Source organism: Grammomys surdaster, unplaced genomic scaffold (assembly GCF_004785775.1).
Source record: "Grammomys surdaster isolate TR1022 unplaced genomic scaffold, NIH_TR_1.0 146, whole genome shotgun sequence".
Classification (NCBI taxonomy): domain Eukaryota; kingdom Metazoa; phylum Chordata; class Mammalia; order Rodentia; family Muridae; genus Grammomys; species Grammomys surdaster.
This window is the reverse complement of record NW_021604604.1, coordinates 10,299,925-10,323,696: the sequence shown is the minus strand read 5'-3', so window position 1 is coordinate 10,323,696 and position 23,772 is coordinate 10,299,925. Positions and strand designations below refer to the sequence as shown.

Here is a 23,772-nt window from a genome sequence, read left to right as displayed (position 1 = left end):
ACCCCAAGGTTGCCACAGTCTTTCTGGTCGCAATTCCCCCAATGTGGACTTGCTTGTCTCCTCTTCCCAGCTCCCAGCTGCACTTTGACGACATTGACATTACATAGCATTTCTTGTGTTAGAAACATATCTGCCTCTTAAACATGTTCTGTTGTCTAGACTACAAGTACCATGTCTGATTCTCTTTTTTTTTCAATTAAGAAATCAAAGCCAAGCACAGAGATGGCCTTCACCAAACCACGTTCATCTCCTCACAGAAGAAAGACAATACCTTACACAAATGCACACAAGGCACTCACTACCAAGAGACTCCTAAAGGCTAGGATTGTAGTTTAGCTGAGAGAGTATTTGTTTGCCATGCACAAGGCCCTGGGTTTAATCCCCAGGATTATATAAAGTGAGTATAGCCGTACACAGATATAACCTCAACATTTGGAGGTAGAGGCAGGGGGATCAAAGTCAATCTCAACTACCTAGCAAATTCAGGGTTACATTAGAGTCTATCTAAAAAGAGTAGGGGTTAGGGTGAGACCTTCCAATAACTGCTATGTGTATTCTATATGTTCCAGGTGTTCAAAAAGAAAGGCAATGGGGTCAAAAGTGACTCAGAGGAGTGTGAAGTGGTCAGGGAAGTTTTCTTGGGGGGACAGAACATTAGAGCTGACACCCAACCAATAAACCAGGAACACAGTGATCTGCAAGATGAGAGTGTCCTAGGAAGAGGCACTAAACCAAAGCAATGGCCATATTTGATGGGGATCCGGGTATGGAAGCAAGGAAAGAAAGCTGGAGGAGGAAAAGGTATGCTACTGAGATAGCCCAATGGATAAGCACTTGCTACTAAGCCTGAGTTTTATCCTGGAGACCTACCTGGTGAATGCTGAGAACCAAGTCCTGCAAGCTGTCCCCTGACTACCCCACATGCTCAATGACATGAGCACACACATGAACAAATACACGCAGTAGAAGATGCCATGGCTGGCCAATATCTACCCCTCTCCTCCAACATGCCAGAGAAGCCTCCTTTTTTTCCCCTCATTTTGCATCATCTTTTCCTTATCACGTTGAGTTTTGTAACCTTTAACACCAGATTTCTGATAACTGATAAGCCTCTTCTAGCAACTGTCATATCTGGAGCCATCTTTCAGTACTGAGTCATACAAAACACAGTGGTTGTTAGGAAACAAAGGCGGGGAGTCTTGCGAGCTAGCTTTTATTCTGTTTAAGTCTTTCCCACTAGCATTTATTTTTCCAACCATTCCTTCTCGTGATCATCACTGGCTACAGTCTGAAGTTATAAACTTTCTCATCGTTTGTTTCTTTCCACACAAGCCCTGCCTATTATGAAGTAAATAACTTCAGCAAAACTACATGCTTGACTCCCCACTAACATTTAGAAGAAAAACAGCCAACAGATCCAAATAATGTCTCCCAAGATAATTATAAGGATTTCAGTAAACAACTACACTCCTTGTCTTTTCTTTTTATTGAAAATAAATCCCCACCATGATTTATCCTGATTACATTTTCTCTTCCCTCTACTCTACCCATTTCCTCCTCGCACCCCTCCCTTTCTGTCTCTCACTAGGGAAAAAAAACAGGCTTCTAAGAGATAACAATAAAATATAACAAAATAAAATACAGTAAGATAAAACAAAAATGATCACATCAAAGTTGGACAAAACAAATTTTAAAAAAATGCCAAGATCCCAAGAGTCACTTGTTCCACCCTCTGGGATCCCATTGGAAACATTAATCTGGATGCCATATCATATACACAGAGGACTTGGTGTAGCCCTGTGCAGCCCCTGTGCTTGCTGCTTCAGACTCTGTAAGCTCGTATGAGCATCAGTCATCTTACTTTAGAGGGTCTTGATTTCTTGGTATCCTCCTTTCCCTCTGGATCTCACAAACTCCTTATCTTTATTACTGACTCTGAAATCCTTCTTCACTATCACCTACACTATCAGCATCATCACCAGCATCTCCCTTCCAAGTGTTGCCTCATCTATAATTGTTATCAGTGCCAGAAAGAGGACAAGGAAGAGAAAGAGCTATGTTTGTAGCACAACGGGACTGCCCGGGTGTTCTGCCTGGACCTCATATCCAGTAACACTTCTAGCCTTATTTCCAAACATCTATAACACGGAGATTTGCCTTTGCCACCTGTAAATCTTGTGACAGAGCCAAGCCCAGCTGTAAGTAACAGCAGCCAGCCAAAGACGAGCCACACTGACTGTACTCTACCTGATAGCATCCTCTGTTCCAGCTCAGGGCACTGGCGCTCTTGATGGGATTCTTCTTCCTAAATTCCAGGCCCAGAAACAAAAGCAGAGAGAATGTGAAGATAAGCGTTAACTTACAGTGACACGTTTTTGTAAATCTAAATTCACATGAGATTAAAAGCAGAAACATTTAAACCAAGTCCTAAGTAATGGAGGTTTGGGCCCAGCATGGTGACATATGCCTTTAATTCCAGCTACTAAACAGGCAGAGGCAGGCAGGATCTCTGGAAGTTCAAGGCCAACCTGGTCTATACAGTGAGGGCTAAGGCAACCAGGACTACAAAGAGTGACCCTATCTCAAAAAACCAAAGAGGGAAGGAGGTGAGAACTGAGGTTTGGAATGTGTGTTCCCGTGTATCTCTATGTATCTCTATGTACATAAGTTTGTGCTTATGTGTGTGGGTGCCGATATGCATGTCCTTGTGCAGGTGGGTTTGCACAGAAGCCAGAGGTCAACCTTGGATACTGCTATTCTGGAGATAAACCTGGAGATAAACCTTGCTGTTTGAAGAAGCATCTCTCATTGACCTGGAGCTTGCTGACTGGGCTAGGCTGCTGGCCAGCAAGCCACAGGAATCTTCATGTCTCCACCTCCCCAGGACTGTTTTGTGTAGTTTCTGTTGCTCAAACTTAGTTCATGCCTGTAGCAAGCAAGCACTTTAACAACTGAGCTATCTGCCCAGATCCAGGACTTAGATGAACGACAGATGTTGAGTAGGAACTTTGAAGGTACTAGGCTCCACACCTTTGGGTGCCATTCATACCAGAGCGTCTTTGAGTGGCATCCTTAGAGCAGTACAAATTATGAGTCCCTCAGACTTGGGTACCAACTATCTAGATGAAAGACTCATAGGTTTCTCCGTGATAGTAAGTCTGGCAGCACAGTGGGACAAAGAAGCTAGGCTCTATCTTTCCTGATGCTTGGTGCTGATCCTACATACTTTTGCCAAGTTCTAATCATTAATGTTTTGTCTGGGAAATGGGCATACACAGTCTTCTCTGAATACTGGTGATTATAATAATGTTCTTTACAGATGATGCTTTATTTTAATCAATGTGTATTAATGCTATTCTGTGTGTTCTAACCAAGTTCACTCTCCCTTTATCCACACTTCCTAATCATCCTGTACCTCTAATGATCAATGTTCTACATGATGCTGGCATTTTAGCTTTCAGATATGAGAAGGAATATGTGGCATAACATATCCACTTTCTACTCAATCTCGTAGCAGATGGGCAGGACATTATATCTATGGGTGATTGGCATTTTCTTGTTCATGAGTATTATATTTTCTTGACCATTCATCCACTGACAGGCCCTTAGGCTATTTCCATAGCTACTGAGAATAGTGTCACATGAACGCAGCTGTGCAGGTATGTTTTTAATATACTAATTTTTTGTCTTTGGGCTATGTGATCAGCAGCTGAATAATGAATCATGATAGTTCAGTGCGGGTATGTTTTTAATCTGCTAATTTCATCTCTTTGGGCTAAGTCAGCAGCAGTTGAAGAACAATTCGTGATAGTTCTGTTTTTGAGTTTCTCTCATTAAGGCACACACATACACTTCTCTGTGACAGTTGAACTAGCATGCACTCCCACCACACGTGTGTAAGTTTGTTTTCCGACACATTTTTAAAATATTAACAGCCAGTCTGAGATGGTATCTCCTGCAGAGGGATCACGACACCTGATGTTTAAAACGTTACACACACGTGTTGTGTGGTATGCGTGTGTTTGTGTGTGGAGGATGCCCACAAGTGTGTAAGTGCATGAGGGGGCCAGAGGCTGACATCAGATATCTTCCTGCATCAGTCTTTACTTAACTTTTGAAGCAGAGTTCCCCACTGACCCTGGAAATCCCTGCTCCAGCAAGACTAGTCAACAACATCCCAGACATCCTCCTGCCTCTGCCTTCCCGATGCTGAGCTAAGAGACATGCACTGGTGAACTCAGCTCTTCTTATGTGGCTGCTGGAGATCTGAACTCTGGTCTCATGCTTGCCCCACTGAGCCATCTTCCTGGCCCCAAGAATTGATTTTTTTTTTTTTAATGACAACAGTCCGGGGCCCATACCGTCTCCAAGGAATCCTCATTGGAGATCAGATTCCTCCATTTTCCCAACTTTAAAAACCCATAGAAGAGCATTGGATGGGTAACTTCAGTATATAAGATCCCTACCCAGTTATCTCAGATTTATGTGTTGTAAGAAATCTGAATGAAACCACTTGCCTTTATCTTTCTACAAAGGATATGAAACAACAATACAGAAAATGGCATGCAAATGTTACAATATGACCCCACCAACGCACAGCAACTCCACGAAGCATGTGAATTCTGGTTTCCCACCACCCAACAGAATTGTACATAACAAAAACAAGATGAGTTATAGTACAGCCACAGGGAAAACCTCTTCCAAGATGCTAAAATTATCCAAGCAAAGCAATTTCATCCATGAGACAATTCTTTCTCACTTAGTGCCAGTGAGATTGCTCTCTGTTTCTTGTTTTGTCTTGTTTTTTTCAAGACAGGTTTCTCTGTGTGTTCCTGGCTGTCCTGGAATTCTCTCTGTAGACCAGGCTGGCCCTGAACTCAGAGATTCACCTGCTTCTATTTCCTGAGTGCTGGGATTAAAGGCATGTACCATCCGATCTGCCTGGCTAGGCTGCTCGCTTTTTATCACTCTGACTTTCAGGAACATGGACCAACACAACCCTTTTGCTTCCTACCGAACACACTCATTACACCATCATAAATGCCCCACCCCAGCTTCTCTTTAAAGAAAATTGCTAAGCCCACAAGAATCAGGAGCAGGAGGGAGGGCTGCAACCCTCTTGTCTGGAGAGTGCTCGGCACAAGCTAAACAAGCATCTGTCTTTGGTGGCATAAACAATGTTCTATTTAGAGGAAGAAGGCTGTATATCCATGCATCTCGTCTCTCGAGTGTGATGACAACCCAAGGGGAGGAACGTCACTGTATTTGATGCCTGGTATTCAGTGTGTGTCCCAATTCCATCCTTAAGGGATCCTGTCCAGCTCTGAAGAGGCTGTGGATCATCTGGCTCCCCTGTGACTCAGGCCAAGGTTCATCAAGCTATTGAACTCAGCTGTCTTTGGTAGTCATGTGATCCGATCAGAGCTAATGAAAGGTAACCAGGGCAGGAGAGATAGCTTCACGAGTGTCTTCTGTGTCTTCTGTGCAAAGGTGAGGGCCTCAGTTTGAATCCCCAGAGCCCATGTAAAAGCAAAGTGAGATTGTATGTGTGTGTGTGTGTGTGTGTGTGTGTGTGTGTGTGTGTGTGTACATGTGTAACCTCAGTAGACATAAACAAATCCCTGGTGCCAGCTAGCTAGGCCAGTGAATGCTGTGGTGAACAAGAGACCCTGCCTCAAACAATATGGAAGAAAACTTGTCCTTCAACCTCCACACATACACTGACATATATGACTACACATATGAACACCCAACAAATGCACACAAATCACATTCAAGTAAACAAACAAACAAACAAACAAATATTTCGTTTTTTAAAGTTAAAAGAGGCAAAATTTTCTCTGGACTTCTGGGACTGTCTCAGACTTACCCACTGGCCCTGAAAGCTAAGGCCACTGTCCAGGTTGGAACTGTTATTTGTAGTTGCTATTCTGTCGTATATGTATGTTTGTGTGTGTGTGTGTGTGTGTGTGTGTATTTGTATATGTATGTATACACATATATGAGATATTCTTTGAGAATGTCATATGTGTATACAATGTACTTTGATTGTATCTACTTCCTACCCATCTTCCAATTCCTCCTAACTTCCTACCAGAATCCTCATCTTCCCAACTTCATGTTCTTTTCATAACCGACTGGGTCCAATTATTGCTGACCACGTGGAGATGTTGTCCCCGTCTGGTTGGCCTCATCATTAAGAGCCAATAAAAACATGCGGGTACTGATCTCATCAGTGCATCGAGCCACTGATGGATTCATGATGTGGTGGCATTATTAGCAAGTGGAAACTTAAACAGACCAGAGGGCACAGGACACTGATGATGTGTCCTGCCTGGGCTCCTCTTCCTGGCCACCATGAGGTGAGCTTGTCCATTACACACCTGCCACCAGGATGTTTGTTCTTACCACAGCCCAGCAGTAACAGAGCTAGCACACCAGGAGCCAAAGCAAACTCTCTGTCCTTTAACCCACTTCTCTCAGGCATTTGACACACAATGAGGCAGCTGACACAGATTGTTATCGGTTCCTGTTGCTCCCTCAAAGTCAGCACAGAGACTTCAGAAAGGAAGGCAAAGAGGTATCACCAGCTGCCTCAAACTTCTCCAGGGTGAGCATTCCCTCGAGGCTTTCCTAAGAATCTTAAAGATGATCACAGACTGCTACGTTCCACACCCTGCCCAGTCTCCCATTCAGAACTCACTGTAAACCCTGTCATTTGCAGGAGCTGGAGTTATATCTGTCAGCAGGAGTCACAGCCATAAGCAGTGACACCCGAAACAACCGTGTTTGGTTTCCGGCAGACTCTTCCAGAATAAATAGAAACTTCATGGTGATTTTTCCTTCTTTAAACCTGAGTTGTGCCAACTCTTACTGAAGCTGTGGTAGAGTTCAGATGACAGGTCTGGCACCCAAATACAGATCCCAAGGTTCAGTTGATAGGAAGTACCGTTTGTAAATTGTCTACATGAATTCAAAGTATGATCTGAATTCATCTGGGGAAGAAATCCTTAATTAGGATTCTCCAGTGCCAACTAAAGTATAAGAGCCTGGCCGAGGAGCCAGAGATTACTGTCTCCTGCACACCCCAACACAAAGAATCCTTACTAAGCATATGTCTTCAGTCAACGTATAAGGCAATGTTATCTTGTATTCTAATTTAAATTTTGCTTTAAAGACTTATTTTATTTTCTGTGTAAGTGTTTGACCTACATGTATAGATGTGCACCGTGTCCATGCACAGAAGATCAGAAGAGGGCATCAGACACCCTGGGACCAGAATTATGGATGATCCTGAGGCGCTATATGGGTGCTGGGGATCCAACCCAAGTCCTCTGAAAAAGCAATAGGTGCTCTTAACTGCTGAGACATCTTTTTCCCTCAACAACGTTATTGTTGATGTAATTAATGTGATTTAATGTGCTAGCACTCTTAATTACATAACAGCCATGTCGTGAACCTTGGAAGTTTGCAGGAGTTTAGAGAAGTTTTGTGCTCCTAACACCTGATGAAGCTTCACAGGATTTCAAGGGTTTTCCCGAGTCAGCACATAGTGCTCATCTTTGAGACTAGCATCAATAATTAGCATCAATAAAAGAAATCATGTACGTCACACTAACATTTATCAACATTTTGCCTTATTATGTCATATTTTATTGAGTTTTTGAGGTGGAGTCTTTGAATAGCCCAGGCTGGCTTATAATTCACAATCCTGTCTTAGCCTCCTAGGTGCTGAGTGTACAGACTTGGTAACCTCAGTACAGAAAGACAATATCACATAGTGGAGAAGGAGAGACAGAAGACCCACATTTCCCCTCCAACATGGCTGAGTGAGCCTGACCAAACCTGTTCCTTCTTAGGCTTCATTTGTCCACAACAAAAATGAAGGTAAGCACAGCTCTGAAACCTTGTGGGACAACTCCAGGTCAAATCCATGGAAGAAGCATGAGACACATGTCAAAACCTCTAGTTTGGAAAGGCCATGAAGGTCAGTATCTGTCTGATGGCTTCAGGAGCATGCAAGCACTCCTGGGCAAAACAGAAATCAGCACAATGAATAGAATTCCTGTCACTCCACACACAATGATCGCTCAGCGAATATGTATTGTTTGGGGCTAGCCTCAGCATCCAGACAATGCCAAGAGCATAGAGTGCCTAGAGAAACTCACCAAGAAGCCAGTGGTGGTGTTATGACAGGAGAGGGAAAACTCTATTGAAAGATTTGTCCAAGAGGTCCTGTCATCTCGTTCACTGCCATGCTCAATTCTTTTTTTTTTTTTTTTAACAGATCTTGCCTCGAGTTTATTTGTAAAAACAGCATAGGACACTGGTCATCTGCAAATAGTGTGTGGGTAGGTGTGTCACGGCAGTCCATCTGTCTTCACATTGGCAGGAGCCTTTTCTATGGGGCCTTCACAGGGGCCTGGGCACCTTTGGGAGCCTGGGCTGGAGCTTTGGCCTGGGCCTTAGCTGGAGCTTTGGCCTCTGCCTTGGTTTGAACCTTGGGCTTTGGTTGGCAGAGCCTACGACCCTTGGCCATGTAGCTTCGAATCCGCCATGCTCAATTCTTAGTCCTGGGTAGAATCTGACAAAACCATTTCTAGACCATGAAGATGGAGGTGTTCCCCATTCTCTCTGTCTCTGTCTCTCTCTGTCTCGTCTCTGTCTCGTCTCTGTCTGTCTCTCTGTCTCTCTGTCTCTCTGTCTCTCTCTCTCTCTCTCTCTCACACACACACACACACACACACACACACACACACACACACACACCAATAGGCAATAAGCCCGGAAGGAGATTTTGATAGTTTCACCCATTCTGGCATCGCCTCTGATCTTCCTAACAGGACACAAGTCTTTTTTCTCAGTTTCTCTTTTGTCAGAGCTTCCAGAAAGGGAAAAGTTGCTCACAGTGAATTTGAGTGTTGGCTTAGGAGTGTCCAGGGTTGTTTTACAATGAATCAGATAGAGTTTCCTTTCTGAAGGCTCTCCCCCTAGCCTGATCACCCTCTCCACCCACACCTTCCTGCTGGTTTGATGCTTCCCACCGCCACTGCTAACATGCTCCAGATGTTCAAACCCATCAGCGCCCTTGAGCAAATTCTGAACTTTAATCCAGAAAGGATTTTATTATAATCTAATGTCAACCTTTCTTTCATTTCCTGGAAATCGTCATTCATGCAACAAACAATGATACGACACCAACCCTATACATGCCACTGTGTTAGTATGAGAGAGACCATAGGGACATGGTACATAGTCCTGTCTTCCCAGAGCTCCTTCAAGGGGAACAATCACAGCATGAGAAGACCTAGTGCAGAGTTAAGAGCAAGGCACTCAGGGATACTGCGGGACACCTCTTCATCTGCCGCTCATGGGAGCTAACTACCAGGATAGCGCCCTGCTAACTGAGGTCAAAGTCTGACATTACCAGAAAGTCCTGACTCAGTGCAAAATGGCAGACTCCCTTTACCAGCAGGGCTTTTCCATCTCCGACCTTGTCTGGTGAGTTTGAAACTCCTGCACCCTCTACCTGCAGAATGCCACCTAGCCTTGGTTAAATCACAGCCTCAGCTTCCTTTCTCCCAATAAGAACCTGGTCAGCAAGCATCTGAGATTCCAGAAATGCCTTACCATGCTAATGAGGTATCTCAGCACCTTAGCCTTCAGCCAGTGACCTTTGCCACCCTGGATATTTTCACCCCCTACCCCAAAACTATTTAACTAAGTATCAGGGCAGCACAAGTTTGGTTTCAGAATTAATGCCATCTTGCTGCATGGGTCTTGACTATTCAATTAACTTCTCAGATACTTCCTATGCCAAGTGAGAATAGAATATGTGGACAGTGACTTTTATGAGCAATAACAAATTGAAGTAGTTTGCAGAGTTAAGATTTTAGAGCTAGAAATGACCTCAAGAGATCACTCAATGCAAGAGATCACTCAGGGCTCTAGAGGGCCATACAAAAGCCAGCACGAAGCAATCCATTGTTGCCACAATCTTCTGCAGTTTTAAAGAAATCACTACCCCAAGGAAGCCCTGTCATGGCTTGGTGATCCAAACCTTTTAGCAAGCAGAATTCTAATGACCAGTTGGCCTCTGTCACATGTAAATTTTATTGTGTATGTTTAAACAAGCTTTAACATTGTTTCAATAATTTTAGCACTGAGAGATAGCTCCATGGGCTTGCTTTGTAAGCATGAGGAACTCAGTTTGAAAAAAACAAAAACCAAAAAACTGGGTGAGGTGCACCTTTATAGTCCCAGGGTTGGGGAGGCTCAAACGGGAGGAGCTCTGGGGCTTACTGGACAGTGAGCATAAGCTACCTAGTGTGTTCCAGGTCAATTACCTAATTAAAAAGGAGGAGGAGGAAGAGGAGGAGAATAAAAAGGAGAAGAAGAAAAGAAAGAAACAGGAAGGGAGAAAGGAAGGAGGGAGGTAAGAGGGAGGGAGGGAGGGAGGGAGGGAGGGAGGGAGGAAGGAAGGAAGGAAGGAAGGAAGGAAGGAAGGAAGGAAGGAAGGAAACCAAAAAGCCCCAAACTGTTGCTGGTGCTAATGTAACAATAGCCAAGGTTGACCTTTGACCTCCACATGCCTGTTTGTGTACACCACTCCCCAAATGTAAACACACACACATGAATTTCACTAAAATCATAAAATTTAAATAAATAAATGTTATTATATATTTAAGTCACCCAGTTTGATGCTAGAACAGATAGTAAACGATTATGACGGTGTAGAAAAACAACACACCCACCATTTCATATGTTACAGTTTTGGGTTGGTTTTTAATGATAAGAGCATTAAAACATAGACTTGCTCTCTAGGAATCCATACCACAGTCCAGTTCTGTCAACTATACTAATCGGTGCATGTTTCAGCTCTGTCATTGTCCATCCTGTGTCACTGTCCATCCTGCAGGGCCACTTTGTCTCTGCTGGCCCGCGCCACACCCTGCCCATTCCAGTGGCTGCTGTTTTGTTCTTGATCTCTATGCCTGAATTTTTTTCATAGGATTCACATGTGGGATTGCGTACTGCTTCTCTTTCTGGTTTATTTCACTGAGCACTATGTCCTACTGATTCATCCATGCTGTGCCGAATGGCAGAACCTGTTTGTAGAGTTGATAGTTCATGATACAACCATTCTTCCTGCAGTGGACATAACCAGACTACTTCCATACTTTGGCTATCATAAATACTGCTGCGATGTGTGTGTGTGTGTGTGTGTGTGTGTGTCTGTCTGTCTGTCTGTCTGTCTATCTGTCTGTCTTCTGTCTGATGGTGTCTATGTATATCTGTGCACTTGCACATGTCTACTGGCTTTGTTGTTATTGCTTCAACCTAGATGTTTCTATAATGTACTATCATTGCAAATAGATTTCTTGCTAAATATTGGCTCAGCCTAATACAACACTTACCTTTCAAACACTAACATCGGTATCAAAAATAATTATATTCACAGTAATTTTAACCCCACAAAATCAAATAGCTCATGTAAAGCAATTTACATCATAGTAGATTTATTAAGAGTGTAGAAGACTACTGAGAGGAGATCCTTGTCTTTTCCAAGGTAGATATATTTTTGTTTGTTCTGTTTATGAGAATCATGCCATATGTAGCCCAGGATGGCCTTGGATTCATAATCTTCTTGCCTCAGCTTCTCAGTTACTAGGATTATATGTGTGAACTTCCAACCTTGGTATTTTGTTGTTGTTGTTGTTGTTGTTTGTTTGCTTGTTTGTTTGATCCAGTGGTCACAGGTCCAATTGAAAGAGTTATTTTTCAAGGCATGGAAGCATGTGACTATAATTCCAGCACGCATTAGGTTGAGGCATGATGATCAGAAGTTCAAGGTCAGCCTAGGCTATATAGTGGGCCCTGATTAGAGGAGAGAGAAAGAAAGAGAGAGAAAGACAGAGAGAGAGAGAGAGAGAGAGAGAGAGAGAGAGAGAGAGAGAGACAGAGAGAGACAGAGAGAGACAGAGAGAGACAGAGACAGAGAGAGACAGAGACAGAGAATTCTTAATTAGGAAAAAGGAAAATAAATGATGCTAAAAACTGTGAGCAAAGCCAAGGTAAACAAGAAAGGGTTTTCAGAATACCTGTGACCTCGAGATTCTTTAAACAGTCACTTATAAACACTCAAGGCAAATTGTCCCAGTGCATAGGTTTACATGTACACGTATGTTGTGCTTCATTGTTTGAAAAGACGTCTCATTTTATTTCAGATGACCTACACTGAGCCACGTAGCAGCCCTTGAGGAAAATGCTGTGGGTCTTATTTTCTCATTGTGTGTGTTAGGGCCCTGTGCTAGTCACTGTTCTATCATGGTAACAAATGCCTGAGATTATCCACTTATAAAGAGAAAAGGTTTCATGTGGCCCACAGTTTTGGATATTTCAGCCTCATTTCTTGAGGTGAGAGGAGCATTACACAATGCAGTGCATCATGGGAGAAGCTCATAGCTCTACTTACCTCAGGACAGAAAATTAAGGAGCTATGATCCAACTACCCGCTTCAGGGGTATGTCTCCAATAGTAGAAGACCTCCCCCTAGGCCCGACCTCTCAAAGGTTCTACCACATTCCACTAGTAACAAGCTGGGACAGCTTGGGAACACACAGACCTTTGGGTACTGTTCTAATTCATAACTATAGAGGCCTCAAAGAAGCAAGAGTGAGCAAGACTGGATGTTGATGTCAACTCTAGGCCTGCTGGTCATCAGCATGGAACTAATAATACCAGCTCCAGGCCTGTCTGAGCTCCAGCGTGTGGGTCACTCTGCTGTATCTCTGCTGGCTTGTTGTGTCATCTCTCAGGAAATTAGGTTGGAAAGTCTCTTTGAGGCCAAGACAGAGACATGTACAATTTGAACTACAAAGCATGTGTGTGGTCACCATACAGGTGCATCAGCTCACGTCACAGACTGTGGAAGGTCAAAGAAGGGTATAGCTAGCTACCTTGGAGATGAGGAATATCTTCATAGCTCTTAATGGCAGGAATAAGCTGTAGTTAAACCATGGAAACTGGGCCCACTGTGAGCAGACAGAAGCAGGAAGTACAAGGCGCACTGAATGCTAAATGGGTAGTGTGAGAGAAAGCCTGGGATGTGTGGTACCCAGTGCAAACACTAAGCAATAGGCGCTGATCATAGAGGAGGCATGGGGAAAATAGGCTGACCCATACTGTGTTTGTGTTGTCCTGAGAAACAGACCAGTCAATATATTTATAGATTAGTTGTTGATGTTCAGAGAGAGCTTTATTGTGATGGCTTAACTGAACGAGGAAATGCCCTCAGAGTACACCCAGAGACAGTTTTACCAGCAACCCTGGCATCCCATAGTCTTGACGAGGAGACACATAAATTAACCCTCGTGTATATGTGTAGTATCTGATGGCTATACTGCAAACATTCACTTAGTTTGTGAAGTTGTGTAAGCCCCTAGAGGGACTAAAAGTTGCCCATCCTGAAGATTGGTCTGGCAACAGGTCTGGATTAGGGTACTTTTGCCTGTGAGATGGACAATGAAAACACCTTAGTGAACAAACAAACAACAAAGCGATGGGGCTAAAAATTATTATGTAAGTAATTCAGGCCCAGAAGCCAAATACTACATTTACATGTGGACTGGAGACTTTAATTCGTGTGTGTGTGTATGTGTGTGTGCGTGTGTGTGTGTGTGCATATGAGTGTGTGTGCGTGTATGTGTGTGTATGAGTGTGCATGTGTGTGTGTGTGTGTGCATGTGTGTGTGTCTGTGTGTGTGTGTGTCTGTGTGTGTAGCTATGGGAATAGGTCATGAAACTATTAAGTGGACTTTGAGAGATGAAGAAGAAATCTTAAGGAGGTGGAGAGGGTGAGAGAAAGGTTGCAGACATGATATGACATGAAGCAGAATGGAGGCTTCTGAGGAGACCAGTGTGGGTATGAATCAACAAAAACAAGGTGTGGGGCTGAGGAGATGCTGGGTCATTAAAGTGCTCCCCACTCAAGCCTAAGGACTTGAGTTCAGTCCCCCAGAAAGCAGGTAAGAATGGAGGGCACTGGTGTACAACCGTAGCCACAGTACCGGGATGCTGGAGACAAGAGAACCCATCTGGCTTGCTGATCAACTAGCCTAGACAAATCTGGGAGAGATTCAGTAAGAGATCCAGTCGGAAAAAAGTTGTGGAAGGCGATAGAGGAAGACCCAAAACCAATCACTGGCCACCACATGCATGTATATCCATGTATACATACATACTCATAGCCATACATGTATGTGCACACACAAAGGAAAGCTATTATGTATGAAAATATTATAATAAAACCTGTTATTTTACATGCTATTTTTGTTGTTCTTTAAGACAAGGTCTTGCTACAGAGCCTTGGCTGGCCTGGGACTCACAGAAATCTGCTTACCTCTACTTCGTATGCACTGGGATGAAAGGCATATAGCACCTCAACATGCTGCATACTTATTCAAAAAATAACAATTGTGGAGGTTTGAATAGGTCTGGCCCCCATAGATTTATGTGTCTGAATGCTTGGCCCATAGGTAGTGGCACTATTAGGAGATGTGGTTGGTCTTGCTGGAGTTAGTATGGCCTTGTTGGAGGAAGTGTGTCACTGTGGAGGCAGGCTCATATATAAGCTCAAGCTACGTCCAGTGTGACAGTCCCTTCTGCTGCCTGCAGATCAAGAACTCTCAGCTCTGCCTGTACCATGCCTGCCTACACACTGCCATGCTTCCCACCATGATGATAATGGACTGAACCTCTGAAACTGTAAGCCAGTCCCAGTTCACAGACGTAAAACCCTAACTAAGACAGCCATAATAAATATTACATAAACAATAAAGATCACTGTGGTACAGGGGAATCATTGAAGTCAAACACAATGCAGGAGAAAAAAAATCAGCCATTGAGGGAAAATCCCAGAAGAAAGACTAGTCTTTGAAACTAAACCATTAATATAATAATATTATTGTTATATTTGGGGCAATTCATGGAATTTGGGAATTTTGTTGTCACTGTTGAAGGTGCGTTGAGGCTGGCATTGTCTAGGGCACTTTGGGAGTTGAAAGAGCACCTGGCTCCATTCCTCATAATTTTCAGGACTCAAAAAATATGGAATGGAGGCTCATTCCCATATGGACACCTGAGGCAGCTGAATGTCTGTATCTTTCTGTATGCAGGGAAAGTATGTGATGTCCTCAGAGGACAGCCAATTTAAAAAGAAGTATGTGTGCTGAGGTAGTGACTCACTTGTCAAAACTCGGGGATTGATGCTCAGATCCCCAGAACCCATATAAATGCCAGGTGGGTTTGAGAGCCTAGAAGGTGGAGACAGGATTCCCAGAGAAACCTGGCTAACAAAACTAGACATGTGGGCGATCTCTGGGTTTAATTGAAAGACCCTCCCTCAATAAATAAGGTAGAAGAATGCTTTTGGATGTTTCTTTTATCTACTTCAAGCCCTCATATGCGCACATGTGCACAAGCACCCACACGAGTGCCACATACAAGCATAAATGCTCTGCACATAGGTACACGTGAAATCGGAAAAAAAGAAAAACAACTGGAGGTGCTGACTCAGAGGTGGCAAGCATGCTGGTGGGAAGGGAACGAAGTTAAAGAGGCAGTCTGTGTCTGTGTGTGTCTCAAGCGGAGGCATAGTTTGTAGACTGTGGGAGTGCCCAGAGCATACATCTTCTGCTGTGAGCAGCAATGACACACTCCTTCCCAGATGTTGAAATAACCATTTTCCATTGGCAACTCCAGCATCCAAAGTCACATGAATAGCCCAGGCCTTAGCTACTCTACAGGCCCAGCTGGCACAGGCCTTAGGCGAACTGTGGGCCCAGCTGGCCACTTGGAGGATGACTGCAAAAACAAAATGCTGACAGAGAAAATCTAGTCTTGATCTGGCTTCCCGGAAGGCATGACACAGTAGCCAACATATTGGGTGCACATCCATCTCATGTCACTTGGAAGCTGGCACCCGGGCCCTGTGCACCAGCAGGCGCTTCATCCTGACAGAAGGACCAGAAGTGGGATACAGTCATGTTTTCCCCTGGAAAATAGTCTCTATATTTCTTATCTTTGAATAAAAGCCTCTTGGAGTAAGAGGTTTATTCTCTGTCTGTCTGTCTGTCTGTCTGTCTGCCTGTCTGCCTGCCTGCCTTTCTCTCCTCTCTGTGTGTACATGTTTGTGTGAGGGTGGATACACATATATGTTTGTGAGTGTACATGTGGAGGCCAGAGTCTATCCTCAGTGTCTTTCTAAATCACCCTCCTTTTTATTTTTAGGGGAGACACAAGGTCTCTTTGCTGAACCCAGGGTTCACTGACCTGGCTAGATTATCTGGCCAGGAAGTCCCTTCTCATGCCTCTACCTCCCCTGAACTGGGATTAAGGTGCACACCACTATTTCTGGCACTTTTAAGTGGGTTTAGGGAATTGATCTCAGATCCTTATGAGTTTGTGGCAAACACTTTACCAACTGGGCCATATCCCCAGCCTGAGAAGTTCTCCAATGTTCTAACCTCACCTCAATTTCAACAAAAGAGAGCATCCATCATCCACTTCCTTCTAAAAAATTGATTGTTCAAAGATTAGTGTCGGGCAAATCGCTTCATTTGTCGTAATAATATGTATTGAACCATGGAATCAGTGAGAACATAAAAGGAAGCAAAGAGCCCCTCCCTTGACTGGACCATTTTGGGTCACACACAGGCACAGACTGAAAAGACAGCATGGTGGCTGGAGCAAAGGTTTTCTGGTTTTGTTTTTTTTTTTTTTTGTATTTGTTTTTTACCCACAGAAAGGACAAATGATGGAAGAGGAAGTGTGTTATATACTGGCAACTTCTGTAGAGACTAGACCCTTGTAAGACTTGACCCTGAGGGAATTTTTGTTGAACAAGGAGGACCCTGACACCTAAAGAAGGGCTGCAGAGATCCAAGGGTAGCTTTGCCTGCTCAGACTTAGTCTTGGATCAGCACGTTAGCCATGTTTAAGCTAGGCTGTGGTGGTGCACACCTTTGATCCCAGCGCTTGGGTGGCAGAGGCAGGCTGAGCTTTGTGAGTTCCAGGACAGCATGGTCTGCAGAGCAGTTCCAAGACACCCAGGGGACACAAAGAGAAGTCTTCCTTGAAAACAACAACAAAATGAACAAGCAGTAGTTGAACAAAACTCTCAGGGATTTGGGGCTCCAGCTTGTGGCAACAGCTACCCTCCCCTACTCCCACCTGAAAATGGCACAAATAGAAATCCTTTTGTTTGTTTATTTCTGATTCTCTGATGTAGAAGATCAAGTACATTACAGTAATGTGCAGGAATTATAATCACTAAAATAATCTCATAAACATATCTCATGATGTCCTCCTAAAAACAAAGAGAAACACGGGACTCGCATACAAAAACTAGTATAAGGTTTGTGTGTGTGTATGTGTGTGTGTCTCACTCTTTATGTGTGTGTATGTGTGTGTGTGTCTCACTAATTCTTTATGTGTGTGTGTGTTACACATATATGGCTATGCAGGTATGTGTGCACATTCATGGGGAAGCACACACAGGAACACACATTTACACACACACTAAGGAAGGCTATAACATGAATGAACCCTAAAGATATTATACTAAAAGAAATCAATCACAACAAAGATAAATACTGTTCAATTCTAGTAATGCATGATAGCTATGTGCAGACAGACAGAAAGCACAGGTGACGTAAGCCAGTGCTGGAGTGGGGAGTCACTGCTTCACAGGAATAATTTCAGCTTTGAATGGAGAGAAGTTCTAGAGCTGGGTGGTAGATATGATTGAGATTACTGAACTACACCACTAAAAATGGCTAACATATTTTATATTCTGTATTTTTACACACAAGGCTTGCCCACTCACTCACACACGCACAAAGGGTCTGGTTCTTATTCACTCATGGTCCCTCTCTCAAGTAATGTCGTAGACTGCCGTATCCACCTTTGACCTACTTGCCACCAACTGTTCCATCAGGACATTCTCCTCAAGGACATAGAGAAAGACTTCCTCTTCTCCTCTGCACTCAGAGAGTATGTGCTTCCAAATACCTGCCAAGGAGCCTTAGCTGGAACTGTGTCACCAGGATCAAAGGAATAATTATCCCCTGCAGGATGTCAAGAGACTGCAGAGGGGAAGCCCTTCCTGCAGAGAAGGAGGCTGTCCTCCTACAGCTGTGAGCTCAGCTCCAGTCACCTGTTTCCATTCAAGGATGCTGCTCTCCTGAGGGGCAAACCCTCCAGTGCCGTCAGAAGACCGTGGTGGCTGGGGGAGACTAATGGACCACATTAGCACCTTAGCTGGGCAGTCCAGGTGCTCTTTCTCCTTTTCTGTCTCATTCTTTATTCTATTAAAAAAAAATCTCTTTTGCTATTTGGGCCACAAGCATAGCTCCTGCCCCTCACATTGTCATAATGGTGAGATATGCAGACATTGTGAACTTTTATTTCAAAATACCTTTTAAAAAGAAGTCATGAATCTCTGAGTCCCAGCATCTAGTCACAAACTCAAACTCATGAATTTTTATTCAGACCTGGCTGTTGAAGGCACACCATCCGTTAATAGTGACAAATGGTACAGCCTTTAGCTCCCAGTTGCTGACAAGCCAGCACCACCCACGCACAGCCGCCACACTGGCAGTTGCTCTGAGTGTCTGTCCAGTCTCTTCCTTTTAGGAAGCGTGAGCCCCAGATCAACGTGACCATTTCCCGTCTGCTTGGCTCCATGTGCATTTCAGACACACATCGGCTATGAAGACATGTCAGGGTGTTTCCCATTTATGATCAATAGTGTCAGCATACCCTGGGAAACGTGTGGATTCGTGTGTGCCTGTGCCAGAGATTTGCATCAGGTGGCTTTTTTGAGACAGGATCTCACTGAACCTGGAGCCAGATGAGTCAGTGGGTCTGTCTGGCCAGTGAGCCCCAGGAGGCTGTCCTGTCTCTCCTTCCCCAGTGCTGGGATTATAGACAAGTGCTGCTGTTTACCTGGGTGTTTTGTGCAGGAATAGAAGTCAGTTCTCCTTGCCTGCTCAGCAAGCACTTTGCTGACTGACACACCTCCCAGTCCCTCACATTAAAATTTTCTAATCTGCAAAAGACCCTGTTAAGAAGATGACAAGTTGCCGGTCAGTGGTGGCACACGCCTTTAATCCCAGCACTTGGGAGGCAGAGGCAGGCGGATTTCTGAGTTCGAGGCCAGCCTGGTTTACAGAGTGAGTTCCAGGACAGCCAGGGCTACACAGAGAAACCCTGTCTCGAAAAACAAACAAACAAACAAACAACAACAAAAAAAAAAATAACAAGCCACAGACTGGAGGAAAATTTGCAAGACACACAGCAGGTAAAATTCTGGTACTCACTATACATTACAAACAAACAAACAAAAAACCTCTTAAAATATAACACCAATAAAACACACTCTTCAAAATGTAAAGAAGACCTGAACAGACACCATGTCAATTAAAATATCCAGGTGACAATCGTGTGAAAGGTCACTGGGGAATTGCAAATTAAAACAACAACGAGATACCACATACCACGGGGTGGGGCTGGAGGGTTAGGGATGGCTTTGCAGCGAGGAGCTCATCAGAGACCCAGAACCCACATTGTACAGCTCACAACAGCCTGTAACTGTAATCTGATGTCCTCTGCTGGCCCATATGTGGACTGCACTCTCATACACAGACACACATACCTACACAGGGGGGCGGAGGGAGTTTTTGTTGTTTTTTTTTTTAAACAAAACACTTTAAACCTGTTAGAAAGGCTATGATCCTCCACACTGATAACACCAAGTATTAGCAAAGACATGAGCAATAAGAACTTTGAGTACTGTTGGGAATGCAAAATGGTGCAGCCACTTCACAAGACAGTTTGGCCATTTCTTACAAAATCTGCAGACATTTTATGATCCGTCAACCTCACACCTCAGTATGCACCAAAACCAAGAAGTACCACATCCACACAAAAATCTGCCCAGAGAGGAAACTTTACTCATAATTGGTAGACATTAGAGCTACCAAGATGTCCTTCAAAGGAAGAGTGGGTAACTTGTGGTTTAGTCACGCAAAGAATTATCACTTGGAAATTTAAAGTCATGGAAAAACAATGGAGAAACACCAGCTGTAGATCAATATGTAACAAAGCCACACACCCTGTGACCCTAACCACAGCCATGAATCTCTTAACGACAGGATGCATGCTGAGAAAGTGTCATCAGGTGATGTTGTCGTTGGAGGACTGTCACAGAGTGTGCTTGCATAAACCTAGGGGGTGTAGCCTGTTACACATCTAGGCTATGTGGAATAGCCTTTTGTTTCTAGGCTACAACATTGTGCAGCAAGTGGTTTGTATCTAAGCATAGGAAAGGTATAGTAAGCATACAGAATAGGGGCTGGAGATCTCGGTGGTCAAGGGCACTGACTACTTTTTCAGAGAACCTGGATTGATTTAAAACCCATGGCAGCTCACACCATCTGTAACTCCAGTCACAGGGGGATCTGATACCCTTTTGTGGACACCAGGCACACATGTGGTACACAGACATACATGTAGGCAAAACACTGACGTATAAAATATTAAAAGAATACAGTACATGAGATTTTGTAAATAGTAAATTTGCATAAGATCCTTGCCACAACTAGAGCTTACGTTGGCAATGGAATACGTCACTACACACTCATGACATACACTCACATAGACAGATGTATGCATATAAATAATTTCTGTGTTGAATGGGTAAGTGAATGGAGAGCATGAAACCCTGGACCACTGCTGCATATTCTGTAGACTGTAGGCACTCTACATGTCAAACAGAAAATTCATAGAAATTATTCTTTGTTCAGTAACAAATGAAACAAAGTAATAAATATAATGAACTTCATCCTTCAGTGAATATACTGAACTATATTTCTTGGTGATAAATGAACCTGAACTAAGTATAACATTTTATGTCACATACTTTTATATTTTTTAATGTTTAATTTTTTGAGAGTGTCATCTATAGATAGTATGTTTCCACGCCTCCTCTGCCACTTCCAGCTCCCCCCATTTACATACCTTCAGTTTCACATTTTCTTACCCTTCTGTAATAATCACCTCAAATACACACCTGTTATACATCTGTACATTTTGTTTTCATATTCTATCGCCATATTATTCTGAAAGTGTTTTACTGTTTAATTAAAATACAATTACATCACTTCCCTCTTTCTTTTCTTCCTCCGGTTTCTCTCAAATACCTTTCTCCGTTATTCCCTCTTGAAATCATGTCCTCTCTTTCTTGTTAATGTTACATATATCGCACACATTGTACATGTATGTGTACATGTAAATATGTATGTAAATCCTCAGTGTTTTCAGGGCACTAGGAACAGTGGTTGTGTTGTAGACATATCAAAAGGTGGTGTTGCATCTGAGTGGGACTATTGGTTGCTTGCCTCACGGGGAAGCTTGCATAGCACCTTCCAGAACAGTGAAAGCTAGCCCTCAGGGAGGTGTATCTATTTTTTAAAGTATTCTCAGGACTGGAAAGATGACTCATCAGTTAAGAGCACAGGTTGTTCTTCCAAGGGACCTGGATTTGATTTCCAGCACCCACATGGAAGCTCACAACCATCTGCAACTCTAGTTCCCAGGATCCCATGTTCCCTGTGGGCAACAAGCCTGTATGTAGTGCATTGCTTTACATGTAGACAAAATCACCAATACGCATTACAAAAAAAAACAAATACAAATAGTTTTCTAGTTTTTGAGCCTTTTAAAATAAAATCACACACACACACACACACACACACACACACAAGACTTCTCACAGGGTACCACTAGGAGATCTTCACTGGTAATGAAGTAGTCATCTTCTGAGGTGATAAGGTCTTTTTCTAGATCCCTCCAGAGCCTGTTCTTGGAGATCCTCTTGAAGAATTATCACTCTATTCAGAGCTCTACCTGCAGTGGATTGCTTTACTATTTTCTGGTTTTCATCATTGACTTGTTTATAAGCAGGCAGAAGACCATAAACATTCTTCTTTATAAGTAAAACTTTTCTGGATTGAGATGCATGTTTTCAAACTACTTTTAAGATTTATTTATGTTTATTTTATGTGTACAGGTGTTTTACATGAATGTGATATTTGTGTGCCATGAGCTGAAGAGGCCAGAGGAGGGCAGAGGATATGTTAGAACCAGAGTTATGGATGTTTGTGAGTGACTCCATGAGTACTAGGAAGTGAACTCTGATCCTCTGAATAACAGAGACAGGAACTTTGTCTCTGTCTTTAAATCTTTGAAACCTGCATTGGCTGAGCCCCTTGTGGATGAAAGCCCTTTCAGGCATCTCTTCACAGCACAGGGAGACTTCAATCTGATGAAGACTGTGGCTGGCCAGCCATCTTCCCACCATCAGCTTCTCGAGAGGTTCCAGATTTTCTTTAGCTGCCTTCCTGTCAGCACTTGCAGACTTGGGGCGAACCCTCACTATATCACTCTCCCTTTACACAATGAAGATGATCCTTCAATCATGTGAGCCACCCAGAGTTAGTAGGGAAGGCAGCATCATAGCTGGGTGCAGCCATTTCTGTAGATAATGCAAGCAAGCATTTCACTTTGGCTGTGTTCATCGCCATGTTGACGAGATGCTTTTAGTCCTAGATGCACATCTCTAGAAGTTTCTTCCTATCTGGCCTATAAAACCTCCTTGAATATCTGCCAGTCTCACTGTTCTCAATGAAGCAGATCCTTTCTCGTGGCTTCCATTACTTTGCTCTTGTTCTTCAGGGATCACAGCTCTGGTGGGATGGGGCACACCTGACTGAACAGGAACCAGAGCTACTTTTCCGCCTTCATAGTCCTTAATCGATTTTAACTTCATTCCAGGTAAATCACTCAATGCCAACTCTTACTGGCAACACTAATGCTGGAGATTTTGTGCTTGTGGGTCATGATGAACAGAAAGGTGTGAGAGTAAAGCAATCCTAAGAGAAAAGCGAAGCAATGGAGATACCCAATCAATACGAGACACACAAAGCTGTTGCCAGCATAGCATTGCATAGTATTCCATGATAAACATTTGGTTAAACAGGAGTGCACCCAAGAATGTCAGTGCAAACAGACTGCATAGCAAAGGCATAGCCAGCCACGCAGTCTGTATCATGATCATGCAGCATTCACTATACATAACTGTATGCTGTGCTGTTTCTCTATCCTCACATGAAGCTTTGTATTCACCAGCATCACCACAAGCATGTGTAATGGATCTCACCAAGACCTCATAATGACTGTGGTGCACTTGGTCATAAGAACTCTTTGGCTGCATGTGTCTATTCTCTTGTTGACTGAAATACTATGCTTCACATGACCGTATATACAAAATTGGAAAGGAAAAAACAAATGGGAGTTACCATAAGCCTGGAGGTAGGTGCAAGGAATCAAATAGGTGGGGAAAGGAAGAGTTTTAGAGTAGCTAATTTATCCTACACAATACCGTATTGGTGAATTTACAACATTCCATTGCTATCAAATGCAGACAGAAGAGGGCTCAATAAATGGCCCAGCTGTTAAGAGTACATACTGCTCTTGTAGAGGACCTGAGCTCAGTGTATAATGCATCTGCCCATCACTTCAGCGTTAGAGGATCCAGTGCTCTTTTCTAGCTTCTGAGAGTGCAATACTCTGTACACAAACACACATGAACTCATATACAATTAAAAATCCCACCCTGAAAAGCTATTGACAATTGTTGGTTATCAGGGG

The 23,772-nt window shown here is 43.4% G+C and overlaps 1 protein-coding gene across 1 annotated transcript in view; it reads right to left on the bottom strand.

Moving 5' to 3' along the window:
* Positions 1 to 23,772, bottom strand: part of Fam107b (family with sequence similarity 107 member B) — a 206,771-nt gene that overhangs the window by 136,240 nt on the left and 46,759 nt on the right. Inside the window, exon 2 of the mRNA XM_028764894.1 lies at positions 2,248 to 2,305. Within this exon, the coding sequence (XP_028620727.1) occupies positions 2,248 to 2,305 (58 nt within the window). The remainder of the gene's footprint in view (positions 1 to 2,247; positions 2,306 to 23,772) is intronic.